Source organism: Cucurbita moschata, unplaced genomic scaffold, assembly GCF_002738365.1.
Source record: "Cucurbita moschata cultivar Rifu unplaced genomic scaffold, Cmos_1.0 Cmo_Scf00043, whole genome shotgun sequence".
Classification (NCBI taxonomy): domain Eukaryota; kingdom Viridiplantae; phylum Streptophyta; class Magnoliopsida; order Cucurbitales; family Cucurbitaceae; genus Cucurbita; species Cucurbita moschata.
Window position 1 is genome coordinate 1,391,468 of NW_019268559.1, and position 18,358 is coordinate 1,409,825.

The window sequence follows — 18,358 nt, forward strand, 5'->3', positions numbered from 1 at the left end:
AGAGAGCTCCGAAGAAAGAAAGAAACTCCCTTTACAAGAACTAATGATGCAAGTAATATGCAATTTGAAAATGGGATTAGAAACACAAAAAGTTGTGATCGGACAGATATTTTTACAATTATCTTCAAACTTGAGAAGAAACTGTAAACAATGTTCTCAAGATTATTGTATGACTAATAACTATAACTATATTTATATTAAAAACAAAACAAAAAACAAAGGGTGTGAGAAGTGAGTAAGATCATAAGCTGCAAACAATTAAAAAAAATATGAATCAAACAGTTCTAAAAAACTACTCCGAAGCACCCAAGTGAGCAATTCTCACAAGATTCATGATCTTCAATTCTCAAACACAGCAAAGAAAGAAAACGTTCTACAAACATCTTGAATGATATTATAACTACTCATATCAGCGTAAGACAGGAAGATCTGCTTAACCATGATGAAGAAAATATAAGATAGATGTTTTTAGGAGAACATCAAACTAGAAGAAGCAGACGTCAACACCAAATACATATGGCAGAGTCTAACCAAGGGAAGTAGAGGTTGAAGCATAGTCAGTAGGACATTACCCTAAGGCCTCGAGGCAATCATAAACTCAGACAAACTACAAGTATAGCAATCAGTAAATACTAGACAAAACAACAAACAGGAACAATTTGAGCTCTGAATTATCAAAATGGAAGCTGTCCAATGTCTAAATCCTTACTTCTCAGATGACTTGTACGCCTCCAGTATCAACTTTGCTTGGTCCCTAATCAACTCAGTCTTCTTCAGAAAAAGTTCTAATTCCGCAACATGCAATTTCTTCCACTCTTCCTCCAGCTCTGTTCTCTTGGATTGCCTTATTAGCTCTAATCCTGGCTTCAAAAAACTTTCCGGCAAGCCAACAGCACCAAAAGACCGTTCAAACGCAACAAAACCATCCATGCAACCTGACGGAGCCTCGTTATCATTAACTTTCATCTTACCATCCTCCTTTGAGGCCTCTGGAGAAGGAAGCAACTCAGCTTTCAGTGAAGCCAGTGTCTTACTGGTGCTACCTCTTTGATTCTTATTAGGAGTGCCATTAACATTGAGCTTCAGCTGCTCCACAGCCGGAGTGCGAGCAAATCCTTCGCCGCCCCATATTTTCTTGGACAGTTCGAAACCTTTCTGTTCGTGGGCTTTTGAAAACGTTGGGTCTGCACCCTTCTTCCCTCTATCGACATTATTCCTAAATTTCTTCCTCAGTCGACGTATCTTATCCACTAACTGAGCCCTGGTTACATCGACGTGAAGAGATTTCTTGATGAAATCGTGAAAGGAATTCATTTCTAAAGCTGGGTCGGTACCTTTCTTGGCTGAGTAATCAATCATACCTTTCAGTATAGCAATCTCGTCATCCTCACTCCACAGTCTCTGAAACAGCTTTTTGGATTCGTCAACAGATTTCTTAGAATCGTCTTCTGCGACTGCCCCATCATCAGCGTCAGCCACAGAACTCTTCTTTGCTCGCTTGGCATCTCTGGTTGTGTCACTAGGGGTCTTGAAAGACGATCTCGCAGGCGTAGCTGAGGCAGAAGGCTTGGATCTGGGCTTTTTCACCTTCGGAGTCTCTTCCATCGGCTTAGAGGCAATAGGCTTCACATTTCGTTCGGACTCAGTATCCGTATCGGAGTCGGATCCGGAGCCTCTTTCCGAGGAAGAAGACTGAGCCTGAGAGTTTGGAACAAGTTCAGATTTCTTAGGTGCGGGTTTCTTTGCGACGGCAGAAGTAGAAGGAAGAGCAGAAGACTTCTTCAGTTTCTGATTTTGAGTCAGAGCTTGTGTTTCATCTTCATCCTCTTCGGATGAGGAGGAAGATCCGCCTCTCGACCCGCCTTCCTCTTCCTCGCCCGATGAAGTTTCTTCTTCTTCAGAGGAAGACGCTGCCGGAGGCTCATCCAAGGGTGACGGACGTTTGGGAGCCATAACCGGAGAAGGAGATCGGGGTTGTTTCGCCTGCTAGGGTTTGATCAGAAACAAGCAAATTGGGTGCAAATTTACGGTCTTTATCAAAACCCGAGAAATGGGCGCGATATTGAGTGTGAACAATTTCTGACCGTCGGATTAGAGGAGATCTTCTTCAGTTAGTCGTAATGGCAACCCCTAAAATTTTTTTAGATTTAATTTTAAAATTTAGTCAAGTTCAAAGGTGTATAAAATATTTTTTAAATTTAAACGATATATAATACATTTTTAAATTGTAAACAATATATATAGTAGATTTACAAAAAATAAAAAATAAAAAAATAAAAAATCTCTGATATGAAATTTTAAATTTTAAATAAAATTTAATATTTCACTAAATTGCCTCAATTTGACCTTGTTATTCTATCTCTCACCTCCCAATCATTAAACAATAATCGATAATAAAAAAGGTTTGTTTATTTTAAAATATATACCTTTATTTCTTAATAATTCAAATAATTTAAGCTCCTTTTTTTTTTAAATGATTTCCTGTTGAAGTTTTTTTGTTGCATTATTCCAAACAAGCCTCACGTTAACCACCGTTATTAGAAGCAAAAAAAGTCAAATTTCCATTCTGCTTGATTATTCGCCGGATTTAAAGTCAACCTTGGAATTGAAGTCAACTATAATGAATTAAATATAACAAGAAGAAGAGATTAATTAGTCTCAACTCTCTGCTCAATCCTCCTGGATCTCAGAAACATGTAGATGCAGATTATCAAAATCCAGCAAGAAAGTACCGACAGAACCATTATGATCACAATATGAACTCTGGTGTTCACATTCTTTGTCCCTGCATTCAAACCAAACTTAAATCCAGAATTCAAATTGCTCTGAGAAGATGAACTAAAAGAAACATACATACCTACTGCCCGAGTTTCGTTACTGGTCGATGAGGCTGTAGATATTGCCATCAATGGTGGAGTTGGCGGCAGTGTTGGCCTAGTATTGTCAAAGAAGCGGGTTGGTTTATAATTCACCATGCAGCTGGGGGTGAAAATCCCAGCGGATCGGCTGCAACAATCTGGGAATTTCTTGAAAATGGAAGACAAGCAATCGTCACATTGTTGTGTAGTTAAATCAGGTAGGCATTGGACAAGAGCGTAAATTGTTTCCAGCCCTGAACTTGACATATTTCCAGCTGCATATTTGTGTAGAGAATCACCTAAAGAAGCTCTGCTTTTCAGACTATTCAACAAGATTCTTAGCCTCGGAATAAACCGAGCTGTGTTCGTTGCGTTTTCTGTCGATTGAGTCCTGAAAATTGGCTTAATATCCATTTGGTTTGACAAGGGTCGACTTGAGTAGTGCAGGAAGCAATTTTCATACCATCCAATTGCTTCTTTCTGGTTAGGACAGAGCTTCGTTAGAAGATGAACAGAGTGGTTGAGGCAGCTTCGACACGATTCAAGCTTGATGTCGGGTATACAAACACCGACGGCATTGGCTATGTCAGAGCCTTGTCCATGAGAGAATCTGTAGAAGCCGTAGCTGAGTTTTTTGTCGGTGGTGATGGAGGAGAGAACATGGTGAAGATTGGTCTTGAAGGTACTGTTGGCTGTGAAGCTACGAGCGCTGTCATTGCAAAAGTGAGCGATGAAGTGTGGCTGAGCAGAAGCTTTGGCCATCAACAGCAGAGGAGCCAGGAGAAGGTAGAATGCCATGGCTGCTTGGCTTTGTGCTTCTTCTCAGTCCTTCTCTATTATATATATCAGACACCGTTTGAGTTTTGTATATTGACTATGTGTTAAAAATAATTAATGGAAACTCATAATTGTCACGGACCATGTTCAATTATTCTTGACAGCAAACTATTTGTTTAGATCATGATGGGAAATTTTGAAAATGTACGCTACCCTGATAAATTAACACAATTATGAAGGTCAGAATATTCCAGTTGAAAATAGAAAAAGAATCTATATGTTGTGTTACATATATAAAAATAAAAATAATTAATTAGTCGCCTTTCCACATATGTAAAAATAATTAATGGGTCGTCTATATTTGAACGTAACAAAAATTCATCATCCCTATAATACTATACATAAACACCACTTTGGATAGTCCATTCAACAATAAACTTCACATAGAACAACCATTTTATTATTTAATCTATATATATATATATATATGTTCTCAAAATGCAAAATAGATGAAAGCCTAACGAGGAAAAAGCTCTGAAATTGAAGCATCATTATCCGAATTTTGAAGAGATCTGGCTTCAGAATGAGAACCCCCATCTGACTTTACCATTGTGTTGGATTCACCGGTGATACTATGCATGAAGAATCCAGGTCTAGAGGGTACTGGAAGAGTGAGTGAGGAACTACTTAGCATCATCGCCACTGAAGCCATTGTTGGTCGATTTCCTACGTTTTCTTGAACACACAATAGTCCGATATGAATGCATCTTATCATTTCGATCCTTGAACCAACACTAAGTGTTGAATCTATTATATTTGTCGTTGTTCCTTCTCTCCAATTTTTCCATGCCTACAACAAAATCCACCATGGTGTTGTTTATTCAACTATTTTTATTTGCTTTAACAAGTAAATCATATACTTACAAAGCTGGAAAGGTCTTCGATGTTTTCTCCGTTGCGAAAACAATTGCCTTTTTGACCGCTTAAAATTTCAAGAACTAAAATACCGAAGCTAAAGACATCTGATTTTACTGAAAATTGTCCGTGGATTACGTACTCTGGAGCCATATAACCGCTGTGAAAGTGCCAACAATAGATTATTCAAAAGATTTGTTAAGGAAATAATTGAACAAAATCTATACTTACTAAGTTCCCACAACTCTACTTGTGTTGCCTTGAGTCTCATCTACGTCGAACAATCTTGCCATACCAAAATCAGCAATCTTTGGATTCATTTCTATATCCAACAAAATATTGCTAGCTTTGAGATCACGATGTATGATTCGAAGACGAGAATCTTCGTGAAGATAAAGAAGTCCTCGTGCAATGCCATTTATAATTTTGTATCGTCTTTCCCAATTTAACAGTGCCCGCTTTCCCAAATCTGCATGGATGTTTAAATTCTTGTGAACTATATGAACGATGCATTTTCCAATTTGTGCAGACCAAAGAAAGAACAGAGGTTATACCAAATATGAAGTGGTCAAGGCTGCCATTTGGTACAAACTCATATATGAGAAGTCTTTCGATTCCTTGCAAGCAGAAACCCAGCAGCCTAACCAAGTTCCGGTGCTGAAGCTTCACTACCAAAAGGACTTCATTTTTGAATTCAACGTCGCCTTGTTGTGAATTGTTCGCAAGCCGCTTCACCGCAATATGCTGTCCATTAGGAAGCTTACCCTGAAAATATGAACATCAAATTTATAGTAAGAATATAACACAACACCTCATAACAGCTCCAAATTCATTGATTCATGTTCTTTAATTCCTTTCATACCCTGTAAACAGCTCCGAATCCACCCTGTCCCAGCTTGTTTTCGTCTGAGAAGTCATCAGTTGCCTCTTTAATTGTGTCAAAATCAAATTGAATCGTCTCCACACTGCTAATTTCATCGGTGGCGTCTCCATGAGTAACAGCTAAGAGAAGATTCAGACATGAACATCAAAGTCATTTGTAGGATCAAAGCTGTAAGCTTATTTGAAAAACTACACTATCAAAGTAAAACTATCATCTAAAAAACAAAACAGAGGAAGCGTAAAGCACTCACTTTCAAGTCTTTGTAATGATCTTTTGTGCTTTCGCTTCCTCAATCTCGCAACGATGCAAATACCAACAATGAGAATGATGGCTGAAGCGATGGACACCGCTACAATGATAACAGTTCTAGCAGTATACCCATTACTTTCTGCAAACAGGGCATGTCAAGTACGATGAGTAGTGGAAACAGAGTGTTGAAACAACAACAAATAAGACAGCTCTAATTGCATTACCCGGTGTCGAAGTCGAAGATGGAGGGAGGAGATTAGGAGATGAGGGCGGAGGCAGAGGAGGAGAGAGAAGTGCTGCATAGAGAGGGTGGATTTCATAGTTTATTTGACAACTTGTCACAATTAATCTCGCCCCTATGCTGCCGTTACAACAACTGGGAAGATTACTTTGAAGCCGACTGAGGCAGACATCACAATCGAAGTACGACATGTCGGGAAAACAATCAACGAGGCCATATATGGTATACGTATTCGGATTTGCAAGTTTGACATCTCCGCCGGCAGACTTGCGAATTGAACTCCCTAACGCAGCCTCCTCCCGGAGTCGATCTAACAACTCTCTCCGTTCCTCGTTGAAACTGTTGGCATCCGGGGCCTGAGCAGTGTTGAAAGCGATTTGCGAGGCGGAATTGATGGTTATCTCACCGTGAACAGAGTTGTTTGAGTAAAGTATTTGGCAATGATGGTACCATCCCGCACCTTCCTTCTGGTTTGGACAGTTTTGTACAATCCTGCGGGCTGAGTCATTCACGCATGATCTGCAGTCTTCCAAGGGAACACCTTTACGACAAAGAGCCTTGGCGTTGGCCGTGTCGGGAGCTTCACCGAAGGTGGCATTATAGAAACCGTAGTCGACACGGGTGTCGGTGTTGGAGTTGGAGGTGATTGAGGCGAGTGCGTTTTCGAGATTTTTCTTGAAAGGGCTGTTGTTGGTGTAGTTGGCGTTCTCTGAACATTTGGACAGAAAAAAGTCGCGCTGTGAAGTTGTGGTAAGCATCAATTGTGCAATAACGAAGGAGAGGTAGAAAATCCTTCTCAAACTCGAACTGCCCATCTCCATTATCCCTCTGCAACAACATCAGCTACCCTCGGTTCTTTTTAAAGACAAGATAGCACAGCCAACCATCCATCGTCGACTTCCCAAGTCCACGGTCTGGGTCATCAGGTCCGTGATATTTACGCATAGTTCCATTTGAAAATTCGAAGTTATGACTCACTTCGACTTAAGAACCCCATTTTTTTCTGACTAGTCTTCAACTACCGTTTGGATAATTTATGCGAGCCATTAATGTGTTCTTTTCAAATTTGACCATTTCTTAATGTATATCAGTGATATACATCTATCGTTAGTAGACATAAAAATATTAATAGATGGTCTTGGTTCAAACGTAATAAAAACTCACCATAAACGTCAAAATTGTGTTAACTCTAAGTGGAGTTGCTCATAATAACGTATTTTATGATGATAAAAGAGAAAATAGAGTTATATAGAAAATTTCTTAGGAGACTTTATAAGATGGAAGTTTAGAAGTGAATCCATAAATGAAGATATACAAAATTAAATCTAAGAGAAGCAAAAAATAGAGAATATTCGACAATATTTGAGCGATAAAATTCTAACGAGGATGAAACTCCGAAATTGAAATGTCATTATCAGAAGTTTGAAGAGATTTGGCTTCCGAATGAGTACCCCTATTTGGCTTTAACATTGTGTTGGATTCATTGGTGATACTATGCATGAAGAATGCAGGTTTAGAGGGTATAGGGAGAGTGAGAGAAGAACTACTTAGCATCATGAGCACTGTAGCCATTGTTGGTCGATCTGCTACGTTTTCTTGAACACACAATAAACCAATGTGAATGCATCTTATCATTTCGATCCTTGAACCAACATCAAGTGTTGAATCTATGATATTTGTAGTTGTTCCTACCCTCCAATTATTCCATGCCTGCAACAAAATCCACCATGGTGATGGTTATTTAACTTTTAGTATCAACTTCAACTATAAGTAAACGATATACTTACAAAGCTGGAGAGATCCTCGACATTTTCTCCATTGCGAAAACAAGTACCTTTTTTACCACTCAAAATTTCAAGAACCAAAATACCAAAACTAAAGACATCTGATTTTATTGAAAATTGTCCGTAAAGTATATACTCTGGAGCCATATAACCGCTGCAAAAGTACGAACAATAGATTACTCAAAAGATTTATTCAAGAAAATAAATAAACAAAGTTGGTACTTACTAAGTTCCCACAACTCTACTTGTGTTGCCTTGAGTTTCATCTACATCGAACAATCTTGCCATACCAAAATCCGCAATCTTTGGATTCATTTCTATATCCAACAAAATATTGCTAGCTTTGAGATCACGGTGTATGATTCGAAGACGAGAGTCTTCGTGAAGATAAATAAGTCCTCGTACAATGCCGTTTATGATTTTGTACCGTCTTTCCCAACTTAACTCTGTCCGCTTTCCAAAATCTACATGGATGTTTAGATTTTTGTGAATTATATGAATGATGCCCTTTCCAATTTGTGCAGACCAAAGAAAGCACAGAAGTTATACCAAATATGAAGTGGTCAAGGCTGCCATTTGGTACAAACTCATATATGAGAAGTCTTTCGATTCCTTGCAAGCAGAAACCCAGCAGCCTAACCAAGTTCCGGTGCTGAAGCTTCACCACCAAAAGGACTTCATTTTTGAATTCAACGTCGCCTTGTTGTGAATTGTTCGCAAGCCGCTTCACCGCAATATGCTGTCCATTAGGAAGCTTACCCTGAAAATATAAACATCAAATTTATAGTAAGAATATAACACAACACCTCATAACAGCTCCAAATTCATTGATTCATGTTCTTTAATTCCTTTCATACCCTGTAAACAGCTCCGAATCCACCCTGTCCCAGCTTGTTTTCGTTTGAGAAGTCATCAGTTGCCTCTTTAATTGTGTCAAAATTAAATTGAATCGTCTCCACCCCGCTAATTTCATCAGTGGCGTCTCCATGAGCAACAGCTAAGAGAAGATTCAGACATGAACATCAAAGTTATTTGTAGGATCAAAGCTGTAAACTTCTTTGAAAAACTACACGATCATCTAAAAAACAAAACAGAGGAAGGAGAAGATGAAAGTCCCACGTCGACTAATTTAGGGAATGATCATAGGTTTATAATAAAAGAATACTCTCTCTATTGGTGTGAGGTATTTTGGGGAAGCCCAAAGCAAGGCTACGAGAGCTTATGCTCGAAATAGACAATATCATACCATTGTGGAGAGTCGTGTTCATCTAACAGTGTAAACCACTCACTTTCAAGATTTTGTAATGGTCTTCTGTGCTTTCGCTTCCTCCATCTCGCAACGATGCAAATGCCAACGATGATAATGATGGCTGAAACGATGGACACCACAACAATTATAACAGTTCTAGTAGTATTGCCATTATTTTCTGCAAAAGAAGGGGACAAAATTAGTATGAAAATATGAGAATATGTTGGAAAAAAAGAGAAAAGAACACCGAACAGAGCATGTCCTTACCTAGTGTCGAAGGCGAAGATGGAGGGAGGAGATTAGGAGCTGAGGGCGGCGGCAGAGGAGGAGGAGGAGAGAGAAGTGCCGCATAGAGAGGGTGGATTTCGTAGTTTATTTGACAACTTGTCACAGTTAATCTCGCCCCTATGCTGCCGTTACAACAACTAGGAAGATTACTTTGAAGACGACTGAGACAGACATCACAATTGAAGTACGACATGTCGGGGAAACAATCGACAAGGCCATATATGGTATACGTATTCGGACTTTCAAGTTTGACATATCCGCCGGCAGACTTGCGAATTGAAGTCCCTGACGCAGCCTCCTCTCGGAGTCGATCTAACAACTCTCTCCGTTTCTCATTGAAACTGATCGCATCCGGGGCCTGAGCGGCGTTGTAAGCAATTCGCGACGCGGAATTGATGCTTATCTCACCGTGAACAGAGTTGTTTGAGTAAAGTATTTGGCAATTACTGTACCATCCCACACCTTCCTTCTGGTTTGGACAGTCTTGTACAATCCTGATGGCTGATTCCTTCACGCATGATCTGCAGTCCTCCAAGGGAACGCCTTTACGACAAAGAACCTTAGCGTTGGCTGTGTCGGGATCTTCACCGAAGGTGGCATTATAGAAACCGTAGTCGACCCGGGTGTCGGTGTGGGAGTTGGAGGTGATTAAGGCGAGTACGTTGTCGAGATTTTTCTTGAAAGGGCTGTTGTTGGTGTAGTTAGCGTTCTCTGAACATTTATGTGATAAAAATTCCGGCTGAGAAATTGTGGTAGACATCAATTGTGCAATAACTAAGGCGAGGTAGAAAATCCTTCCTAAACTGAAACTGCCCATCTCCATCATCCCTCTGCAACAACATCAGCTTCTCTCGGTTTGTTTGATATGAATTGGATAGGACAGCCACCCAACCGTCGTTGACTTCCCAAGTCCACGGTCTCGGTCATCAGGTCCGTAATATTAACGCGTAGTTCCATTTTGAAAATTCTGAGTTATCATTACTTCCCCTTTAAAGAACCATTTTTCCTGACTCACCCTCAACTACCCGTTGAAAAATTTATACAAACACCAAAAATGTGCTCTTTTTCACGACCATTCTATTTTTTTTATTAATAAATTCCAACTTTTTATTTAGTTTTAATAATGTCAGTATACTTTTCTTCTTAAAAAAACAATGTTTAAGACTTGCGTCCTTAGCAAGAAGATCTCAATCTTTTCTTTTTAATTAAATAATTTCGAGCATATCCTTAAATTGATTAAATTTAAATTTTTTTCTTTGAATTTCTTGCACTTGTTGAAAATAAACTATTGTGCGCAGTAAGTATTTTAGTGAAAATTGATTAAAGGGTAAAAAAAAAAATGCAACAATGATCTAAATTATATAGATTTTTTTTTTTTTTTGAAATAGAATATATAAAAAGAAAAAACACGTCTGCGTCGTCAAGTCAAAGAAAACGAACCGATGTTCTGGAGACCTATTCAATCGGCTTTAGGGGGGCGCCGTTCAATCCAATTTTCTGGGCTCTGTTGCTCTTTTGCTCGGTCATACGCACAGTTACTGCTCGTCCCGTCGGAGGAAGTTAATTAGCAGTTACTTCAACAGAATCAGACTCAGGGCCAACCTAACTACGACAGATACTTCTCTTATTCTGTTGGCCATGGAAGTGCTTCTTAGACGGTTAGCTTCTGCCGATGCTGCTCGGTGCTTGTCTACTTCACTTGCTGGTTCCATTTCCGATAAGTGTATTCGTGCCGCTCCTAATTGCCGAACTCGATTCCCTTTTCGCTTCGGTAGCCTCTGTAGTTTTTCCGACTCTTCGAATGAGTCAAATGCTTGCTCTGTCTCTTCTGGTAAGCCTTAGCTTTTGTCCACCTCTTGCATTTCAATTATGCTGATTTTTAAGTCCTTTGGCAAATGCTAAATCTTCTCAAAATTCTTCTTGTTTTTTTTTTTTTTTCGTTTGCAAAGTGGAAAATGATGCTGCAGTAAATTGCAATGGATTTCGGACATGGCGTAATGGAGGTGGGACTTTTCACCACTCCGCTTGCATTGATCCTACAGCACTCATCGAGATTGGTGCCGTGGTTCACTCGAACTCTGTCGTCGGTGCAAGTGTGCGTATTGGATCAGGATCTGTTATTGGAGATGCTGTTACAATTGGTCAATCAACAAGGATTGGGTGTGTTTTCTTCTTTGACGGGATTCAAACAAAGCTTTCCATAGTTTTCGAATAATGAATTGTTACACTTGCGTCCTGCTTTTTGCTCTTTTCTTTGTAATGGAATTACTTTGCAATCTCTAGGTATAATGTTGCACTCAGTAACTGCACCGTAGGTGATTTTTGCGTTATCCACAATGGAGTGTGCATTGGTCAAGATGGTAAGGCTGATTTTCATGAACTCCATTTTCTTGGGAATTAGAGGAACCATAAGTTTCTTCCCATAAATTAAATAATAGGAGAGGAGACGCATATATCTATCATTGATGCCTATATGTCAAAATTCCAACCCAAATACTCAAATTCCAAGTGATTGTCCTCCATGGAACGTTTAACTGCAGTATTTATGATCTTTTAACCATCTTTATTCATCAATTGAATGACTTAGTTCCAAGGTGAACTATCAAAATCAAAATGCTAATTCCAAAGTTTTCTCCTTGCAGGGTTTGGATTTTTTGTGGATGAGCACGGGACTATGAAAAAGAAACCTCAAGTTTGTGTCATAACCTTTGTTTCCATTATTTCTACTAGCTACTCGTGAATTAGTGTTTAACAAATCCGTTGTGCTAGTTCTCTATTAGCTACTCGTGAATTAGTGAACTACTTGATTTGACAGACTTCAGCATTTGCTTTTCAAGTGTCAATCTCTTATATTTGATAATTACTTGTGATTTTGGGATTCTTGATCCTACATCATTGGTTTCAGGATGCATAATTATGTTTGGTAATGATGCATAATTATGTTTGGTAGAAACGATAAAGATATTGCCAATATCAAATTCCTTTTTATATAAGGAGTTGAAGTGGTTGTCTTATATTTTCTTCTCATCTTTCTTAGATGCTGAATGTTAAGATTGGAACGAATGTAGAGATTGGTTCAAATACATGCATTGATAGAGGAAGGTACTGCAGCAATGGGCTGTCTATGTTTTCTTGGCAATATTGCCTTTGGGAGTAGGCTGAGCTGAAATACTAATATAGTGATCTGTCTATGCAGCTGGAGAGATACTGTCATAGGCAATAATACAAAGATTGACAATTTGGTTCAGGTTTTTCCTCCTCCCACCCACCCACACACACACACACGCACGCACCAGAACTCCATAGTCGAAAATTGTCATAGTGACTATCATCAATCTCTTCCTGGCTATTTAGATCGGTCATAATGTAATTATTGGAGATTGCTGCATGCTTTGTGGGCAAGTGGGAATTGCAGGATCCGTCACGTACATCTTTTTGCTTCTTCCAAGCTCTGTTGTCATTTCTTTTGTTTCCGATTCAATTTAAGTTCAGTTTCTGATGAAACTCCTCCAGCAATGACTTTGGGTGGTTCATTTCTTTCAGGATAGGGGACTATGTGACATTGGGTGGGCGAGTAGCTATCCGTGATCATGTATCAATTGGATCAAAAGTATATCTCTTCAAGTTGGATTTAGTATTTACTACAAAAGCACCAAATAGATCTATATGTTTCCTGTGGCTATGCTTTGACCGATAAATATGTTTTGGATTAAGGTGTCTAACCAGTAGAAGTCTGCAGGTCCGGCTTGCTGCCCTGAGTTGTGTCACCAAAGACATTAAGGAACCTGGGGATTATGGTGGCTTTCCTGCTGTAAGGATTATATATTGGTTTCACTTTTGCATGCTTACTACACTTTGATTGTTCTAGAATAGTGAATCAAACTTCTTGGTTACTGATGTTAACTGTCAGCACATGTAACTATAAAATCCATCAATGTTTGCAGGTACCAATTTCTGCGTGGAGAAGACAAATTGCTAAGCTTTCTCAGTCATCGAGGAAGAAATGAAATCAGGAACTTCAAGCTTCTTTCGTCTGCTATGTACTGACATCATATGAGTTTGGAGATGCAGTTCATGCAAGGGTGCAGGTAATTGCTGCTATGACTAGCATTCTTAGATCCTTAGCTGACCTATCAATAGATACTTATTGTGATATTTGTTTCTTTCGCCTAAAAAAGTAGCCTTTAATATTTTGATTAGATTATTAATTTATTAAACATTGCAATCTAGGTGGTTGATGCTCTGTATGTACTCTATTTCACAATGCTCAGTGTCGTTGCCATTTGAAGAATTTTCTTTTTTGGTTTTTCCTTATTCTTCATGGATTTAGAGTGGGATTCTTCTACAAAGAGTAGGCAAACTCCATTTTTAATCTAAATCTTAAACATAGCTATTGAACTGCGGGGTACTTCCAACTTGCGAGATCCCACGTCAGTTGCAGAAGAGAACGAAACATCTCGTCAAGGTGTGGAAACTTCTCTCTAGAATACACGTTTTAAAACCTTGTGATGAAATCTAGTAGAGAAAGTTCAAAGATGACAATATCTACTGGCTGGTGGGCTTGGGGTGTTACACAACTTTACCTCTGTCCCACGCTAGTTAGAGTGGGGTTGATATCGGGCTCTGTCCCATAACCTTCTTGTTAATAGGCCGAATGGGTTTTGCTGTTTTCCCCTGAAGCAAAAGTTACAGAAATGGTCACCATTTTGACCTTGAAAGAAACAGCTTAAGCACGTACCCAACTGCCAACTTTGACTTTCTGGACCGGAATAAAATCCTACTAGGAAAAACAATTAGTTTACTGCTTTCTCTTCTCTGTTTCTTTCCTTTCAAAAACATTAAATAAAATAGTAATTTCATTGACAAAAGACCAACTATGAGGCAGTCTAAACAGAATTCAAGTGCCATTTTATCAATCCAGAATGTGCAGCCTAGACCTTATGCAACTTACCATATATTAATTTACCAGACACGAACCCAATTACGCGCCCATATATTATAAACTATTCATGTCACATTCGGAATCATATAGTATAGCTTTCAATTTTAATAGTACCATACCATCAATTAAAACCTCCACTTATTCCGCAGATTATTCCTCAATGCTCGCCAGAGTCCTTCCAAGTCTGGCTCAAGTGATGGGTTTTTTTTTTTTTTCTCTCCCTTAAATATGATTCTAAATTCTTGTGAGAAACGACAAGTGTTGGTTTTTTTAGTTGGGGCGGACAAGTAGCGGTTGAGAATGACGTAATTTCAATTTCTGTCCATTAGTTATCATTCAAATTATACACTAATCTCTATTTAATCTTTAGGAATAATCATTTTCCAATGGTGAAGGGTTGACAAGTGAAAATATAATTATATATTGAATAAATGAATAAATTATGAACTTGTACAAGTTCATTTTTTAAATAAAGTATAGACTAATATAGATATTTTTTTTTCTTAAACAAAGTTTGCCAACATTATAAAGGAAAGTAAACCACATATATTAATATCAATTCCTCAAACCATAAAATTGAAATGTCAAATTGATTAAAAAAAATTGAAGTTGTCTTTCTTGTCTTTCTTGTCTTTCTTCCAACCCTACAAAATTTAAACCCAGTGCATGCTTGATATTATTTCTTTTTAATTATATATATATATATCAACTCGTTGGTTGTTTTTTGATATATAAAATTAAAAATAATATATGTGCCTAAGAATGTCCATTATGTCATTTTATGCTTAATATTTATTATATATTTTAAAAGTTTTATCAAGGTCAATTTTGTGTTAGTTGATTAGGTTAAATGGCAAGTATTGGATGTGAAAGATACCTGCAATTCTTTTAGTTTTTTATTCTAAGCAATTAAAATAATTTAAATATAAGTCTATTGATTAAGATATATATTATCAGTCCAAAAACGATTCTACGTACATATTAAGACACAGTTATAGGTATATTTTTTTTTCATTTCTTACGGTCATATTCATTAATGTATTTGGACATATACCTATACTATTTAATGTTTTATGACACATAACAATCGGTTTGTAATAAAATATCCGACTTTGTTGATAAAAAAAATGTATTTATTTAATTCTAAATTGCATGTCAGGTATCCAATTACCTAAGGAAAATAATAATTCAACCCATCATCAGTTTTTTACCAAGTAAAAAAAAAGCTTTATTTATTTATTTATTTTTAATGTATTTAAGGGTAAAAATTAAAATCAATTTTTTTTTTTTTTTTTTTTTATGGTTAAGTATATATTTTAATTTTAATTTCTTTCTTAAAAATTTAAAACAGAAATTATAAATTTATCTAAATTTTTGTCAATTATTATGTTTCCATTTTTTGGGTTTTTCGCTGGCCAATTCTAATATTCGGAATTTAAAATTTTTGTTTAGTATAGAAATAAACATAATTATATAACTAAAATCCAAGATAAATTTCCATTAATTAAAAGCTTATCTATTACAATACTGTAATATGATATTCTAAAAACAGAAAAAGAAAAACTTTAAATTATTATTTTGATTATATATATAAGCTAAATTAAAGTGATAAATGGCATGATACGTTTAATATATAATCCTCCAGAGCGAAACACTGCAAATTTCCCAATTCGTTCTCTGTTCTTATTTCCTCTGTTTCCTCTGTTTCCTCTGTTCTTATTTCCTCCGTCTTCATCAGCAAATTGCTCCACGCATTCAAGATCAAAATCCAGTTAGAATTGTATCTAATTTGTATTCGTATCTATTCATACTACGTACTTCGTAGCAGTTTACAGGAAGAAAGAACGAAAGAAGAAGCACCACAACCGATTCCTTGGAATCTTTCTCAGGTTTGTTGTCTTTTCATTAACCTAATTTGGATCGCAGTGGATTCGTTGGGTTTGTTTATCTCTTTATTTCCTCCATATTTTGACTTCTTTCTTCTCTTTCTTTTTCATCTAATCAGTTCATCGAAACCGAGTCGGTCCGCTTGTTCTTGAAGTTCTTCCTGTAAATTCAAGTCGTTTTTCATTTCTTGCTTCTTGTTCTTGAATGGAATCGGCGGACAATCCGAAGTCGGTAAGGGTGTTTCTACTTTTTCTAGAGTAATTTACGGTTTTGGGTCATTAATTGTGTTTGTTTCCGATGACCATTAATTCCCAGAAGAGCCTTGGGTGTTTTCTTTTTCTTCTTTTTTACTCCAAACCACTTATACATTAAAACGGTTCAGGTGATACCTTCTGGGGAAGTGAATAATGGGGTAGAAAAAGCAGTGGTTCCCGATCAAACAAACAGTGTTCAGTACACAACAAAACCCGATAGCTTCATCATCGATCTGGACAGCTTTTCCAGTAGTACCACCAAGGAAATTTCTCAGTCTTCAAGCATTTCCGTGAGTTTCTTTCATTCATTTTGTCTTTCCCGTTTAAGACTAAGTTCATATGAAAATACAAATTAAGTAATTTAATCAGAGGATTAAAAGAAGACGTTTTGTTGTTTTTTACGGAAACGGCAGAGGAATTTTAGCAGAAAAGGTACGTTGCGTGGCGGAAACAAAATCGGGCAAGATCATGGTGCTGCTGATGACACACAGGAGTCCATGTCCCCAATAGGTAAAGTGACTTAAAACACCAGCTTCTGCTGCACGTGCATAGCACTTGCCAGATTCAACAACAGACAAAAAGGGAACATGAACACTTGGGAGCTTTTTTTTTTTTAATTTAGAATTTTCCCCATAAAAAAATGTCGGGTGTTGTTTATGTTATTAAAATTGCAGGCGGTGTGGTACTTGGAGCGGCTAGCACGCTCGAAAAGCAGGCGGTGGTGATGGGGTTGGGGTCCAGAGAAGAACTGGGCGGTGGTGGAAATGGTAGCGGCGCACTGAGCCATGAGATTGCGAAATCGACCGCCCACGGTGGCAGCGGCACGGAAAGACTGAGCTTTAGAAGAAGCAGCTTTAAGCGATCTTCACAAGCTTGCAGCTGGTACTTGGACCCCAGGAAGATTTTTATGTTGTGCGCCACACTGTAAGTTGATTTATTTAGTTCCTTCTCGACCATAGCAATTTAGAGACGGTTCATTTTATTTGATGTATTGAAAATGGGAACAGGTCGTGCTTGGGAACCATGGTGCTCATATACTTTGCGTTTTCATCTGGAATGTTGAATGGAGGAGAAAGCGAGTTAGAGTTAGATTGATATAGAGGTCAACACAAGAACCCCAAACATTTGGGTTACATTTTTTGCTGATAAATAAAGTATATATAAATGTTGAATTTTAATTTAAACAAATAGTTATTGAACAAACATGTATTCAACAACTGTTTTCTTTTAATAATTATAATTAAAAGTTGTAATTGGCTCTTTGTGAATTAAATTATATTAATTGTTTAGGAAAGAGTACACGGCAATTTAATGGTAGGTTAAAATAATAAAACTATCTTACATTTTGCAATTTATTTAAAAAAAAAAAAAAAAAAAGTTTAAAAGGTTGAAGAACATTTTAAAAATTTAGATATTTTTGAAACACAAGAATAAAAGTGTTTTTTTATAATTAAAAATTTTAAGAATATTTTAGATAAATATAAAGTTTATATCTATTTTTTATTAGTTTAGCAAGTAATATATATATATTTGAAGCAGCAAACAAGAATTTTATTTTATTAGTTGTTAAAATTTAAGTGGAACAAGCTTATAATAAGTTTTTGTTGAATATTTGTTTAGAAAAAAATATTAAAACGTGGCCGTAAAGAACTGTGATACATATATCAAAATTGATCTCTTATGTCAACCCCTCTGGCTAGTTGTATAATATTAGAGTTTAATATTGAATAAAAATAATATAAGAAAATTTGTCAACTTTTGCCTGGGAATATTAAACTACTTCAAGCATTATTAGACTTAATCATATGAACTAATTTAAGATTAAATTCACGATATAGAAATTTAATTGAATCTTTGTTTATAATTTTAACTTATAAAATTTTAACTCACTAGACCACCATACCCTTATCCTCCCAGAAGCCGTAAAGATATTAGTAATTTAATTGTTCCATTGCTTACGGATTGCTCGGTACATCACAGAAAACAAAGCAACGGTCATCATTCATTGATATTCACGCACCGGGTCCACTT

At 37.1% G+C, this 18,358-nt stretch overlaps 6 protein-coding genes across 11 annotated transcripts; 2 read left to right on the top strand and 4 right to left on the bottom strand.

Annotated features, from left to right (window-relative positions):
• Positions 1-371: 371 nt before the first annotated feature.
• On the bottom strand, positions 372-2,020 carry LOC111433648 (probable transcription factor At1g61730). Its single transcript, XM_023070759.1, has one exon. The coding sequence runs from the start codon at positions 1,951-1,953 to the stop codon at positions 706-708; it is 1,248 nt and encodes a 415-aa protein (XP_022926527.1). The 5' UTR covers positions 1,954-2,020; the 3' UTR covers positions 372-705.
• A 473-nt stretch (positions 2,021-2,493) lies between these two features.
• LOC111433830 (cysteine-rich receptor-like protein kinase 26) lies at positions 2,494-3,748 on the bottom strand. Its single transcript, XM_023071064.1, has 2 exons — positions 2,858-3,748; positions 2,494-2,785 (listed from the first exon to the last, which is right to left on the bottom strand). The coding sequence occupies exons 1-2, from the start codon at positions 3,654-3,656 to the stop codon at positions 2,649-2,651; spliced, it is 936 nt and encodes a 311-aa protein (XP_022926832.1). The 5' UTR covers positions 3,657-3,748; the 3' UTR covers positions 2,494-2,648.
• A 221-nt stretch (positions 3,749-3,969) lies between these two features.
• LOC111433774 (cysteine-rich receptor-like protein kinase 29) lies at positions 3,970-6,861 on the bottom strand. Its single transcript, XM_023070977.1, has 7 exons — positions 5,907-6,861; positions 5,684-5,821; positions 5,413-5,552; positions 5,105-5,315; positions 4,782-5,019; positions 4,560-4,710; positions 3,970-4,485 (listed from the first exon to the last, which is right to left on the bottom strand). The coding sequence occupies exons 1-7, from the start codon at positions 6,742-6,744 to the stop codon at positions 4,153-4,155; spliced, it is 2,049 nt and encodes a 682-aa protein (XP_022926745.1). The 5' UTR covers positions 6,745-6,861; the 3' UTR covers positions 3,970-4,152.
• Positions 6,862-7,187: 326 nt separating this feature from the next.
• On the bottom strand, positions 7,188-10,182 carry LOC111433773 (cysteine-rich receptor-like protein kinase 29). Of its 2 annotated transcripts, XM_023070975.1 has the most exons (7): positions 9,224-10,182; positions 8,997-9,134; positions 8,565-8,704; positions 8,257-8,467; positions 7,934-8,171; positions 7,711-7,861; positions 7,188-7,633 (listed from the first exon to the last, which is right to left on the bottom strand). In XM_023070975.1, the coding sequence occupies exons 1-7, from the start codon at positions 10,068-10,070 to the stop codon at positions 7,301-7,303; spliced, it is 2,058 nt and encodes a 685-aa protein (XP_022926743.1). In that variant the 5' UTR covers positions 10,071-10,182; the 3' UTR covers positions 7,188-7,300. The 2 variants fall into 2 exon arrangements, with proteins under 2 accessions (XP_022926743.1, XP_022926744.1); XM_023070976.1 differs by lacking the exon at positions 9,224-10,182 and having other exon boundaries at positions 8,954-9,034.
• LOC111433775 (probable UDP-3-O-acylglucosamine N-acyltransferase 2, mitochondrial) lies at positions 10,123-13,551 on the top strand. Of its 3 annotated transcripts, XR_002708855.1 has the most exons (12): positions 10,123-10,174; positions 10,633-11,075; positions 11,194-11,404; positions 11,528-11,604; positions 11,887-11,936; positions 12,282-12,346; positions 12,441-12,492; positions 12,599-12,669; positions 12,788-12,854; positions 12,984-13,055; positions 13,189-13,332; positions 13,475-13,551. XR_002708855.1 is itself a non-coding variant. In XM_023070978.1 (11 exons), the coding sequence occupies exons 2-11, from the start codon at positions 10,883-10,885 to the stop codon at positions 13,249-13,251; spliced, it is 921 nt and encodes a 306-aa protein (XP_022926746.1). In that variant the 5' UTR covers positions 10,123-10,174; positions 10,633-10,882; the 3' UTR covers positions 13,252-13,468. The 3 variants fall into 3 exon arrangements, 2 of the variants coding, with proteins under 2 accessions (XP_022926746.1, XP_022926747.1); XM_023070978.1 differs by lacking the exon at positions 13,475-13,551 and having other exon boundaries at positions 13,189-13,468; XM_023070979.1 differs by lacking the exon at positions 13,475-13,551 and having other exon boundaries at positions 10,124-10,174; positions 11,197-11,404; positions 13,189-13,468.
• A 2,271-nt stretch (positions 13,552-15,822) lies between these two features.
• On the top strand, positions 15,823-17,502 carry LOC111433776. Of its 3 annotated transcripts, XM_023070982.1 has the most exons (7): positions 15,824-16,075; positions 16,219-16,304; positions 16,456-16,617; positions 16,741-16,837; positions 17,002-17,100; positions 17,146-17,251; positions 17,335-17,502. In XM_023070982.1, the coding sequence occupies exons 2-7, from the start codon at positions 16,278-16,280 to the stop codon at positions 17,420-17,422; spliced, it is 579 nt and encodes a 192-aa protein (XP_022926750.1). In that variant the 5' UTR covers positions 15,824-16,075; positions 16,219-16,277; the 3' UTR covers positions 17,423-17,502. The 3 variants fall into 3 exon arrangements, with proteins under 3 accessions (XP_022926749.1, XP_022926750.1, XP_022926748.1); XM_023070981.1 differs by having other exon boundaries at positions 15,823-16,075; positions 16,192-16,304; positions 17,002-17,251; XM_023070980.1 differs by having other exon boundaries at positions 17,002-17,251.
• Positions 17,503-18,358: the final 856 nt, after the last annotated feature.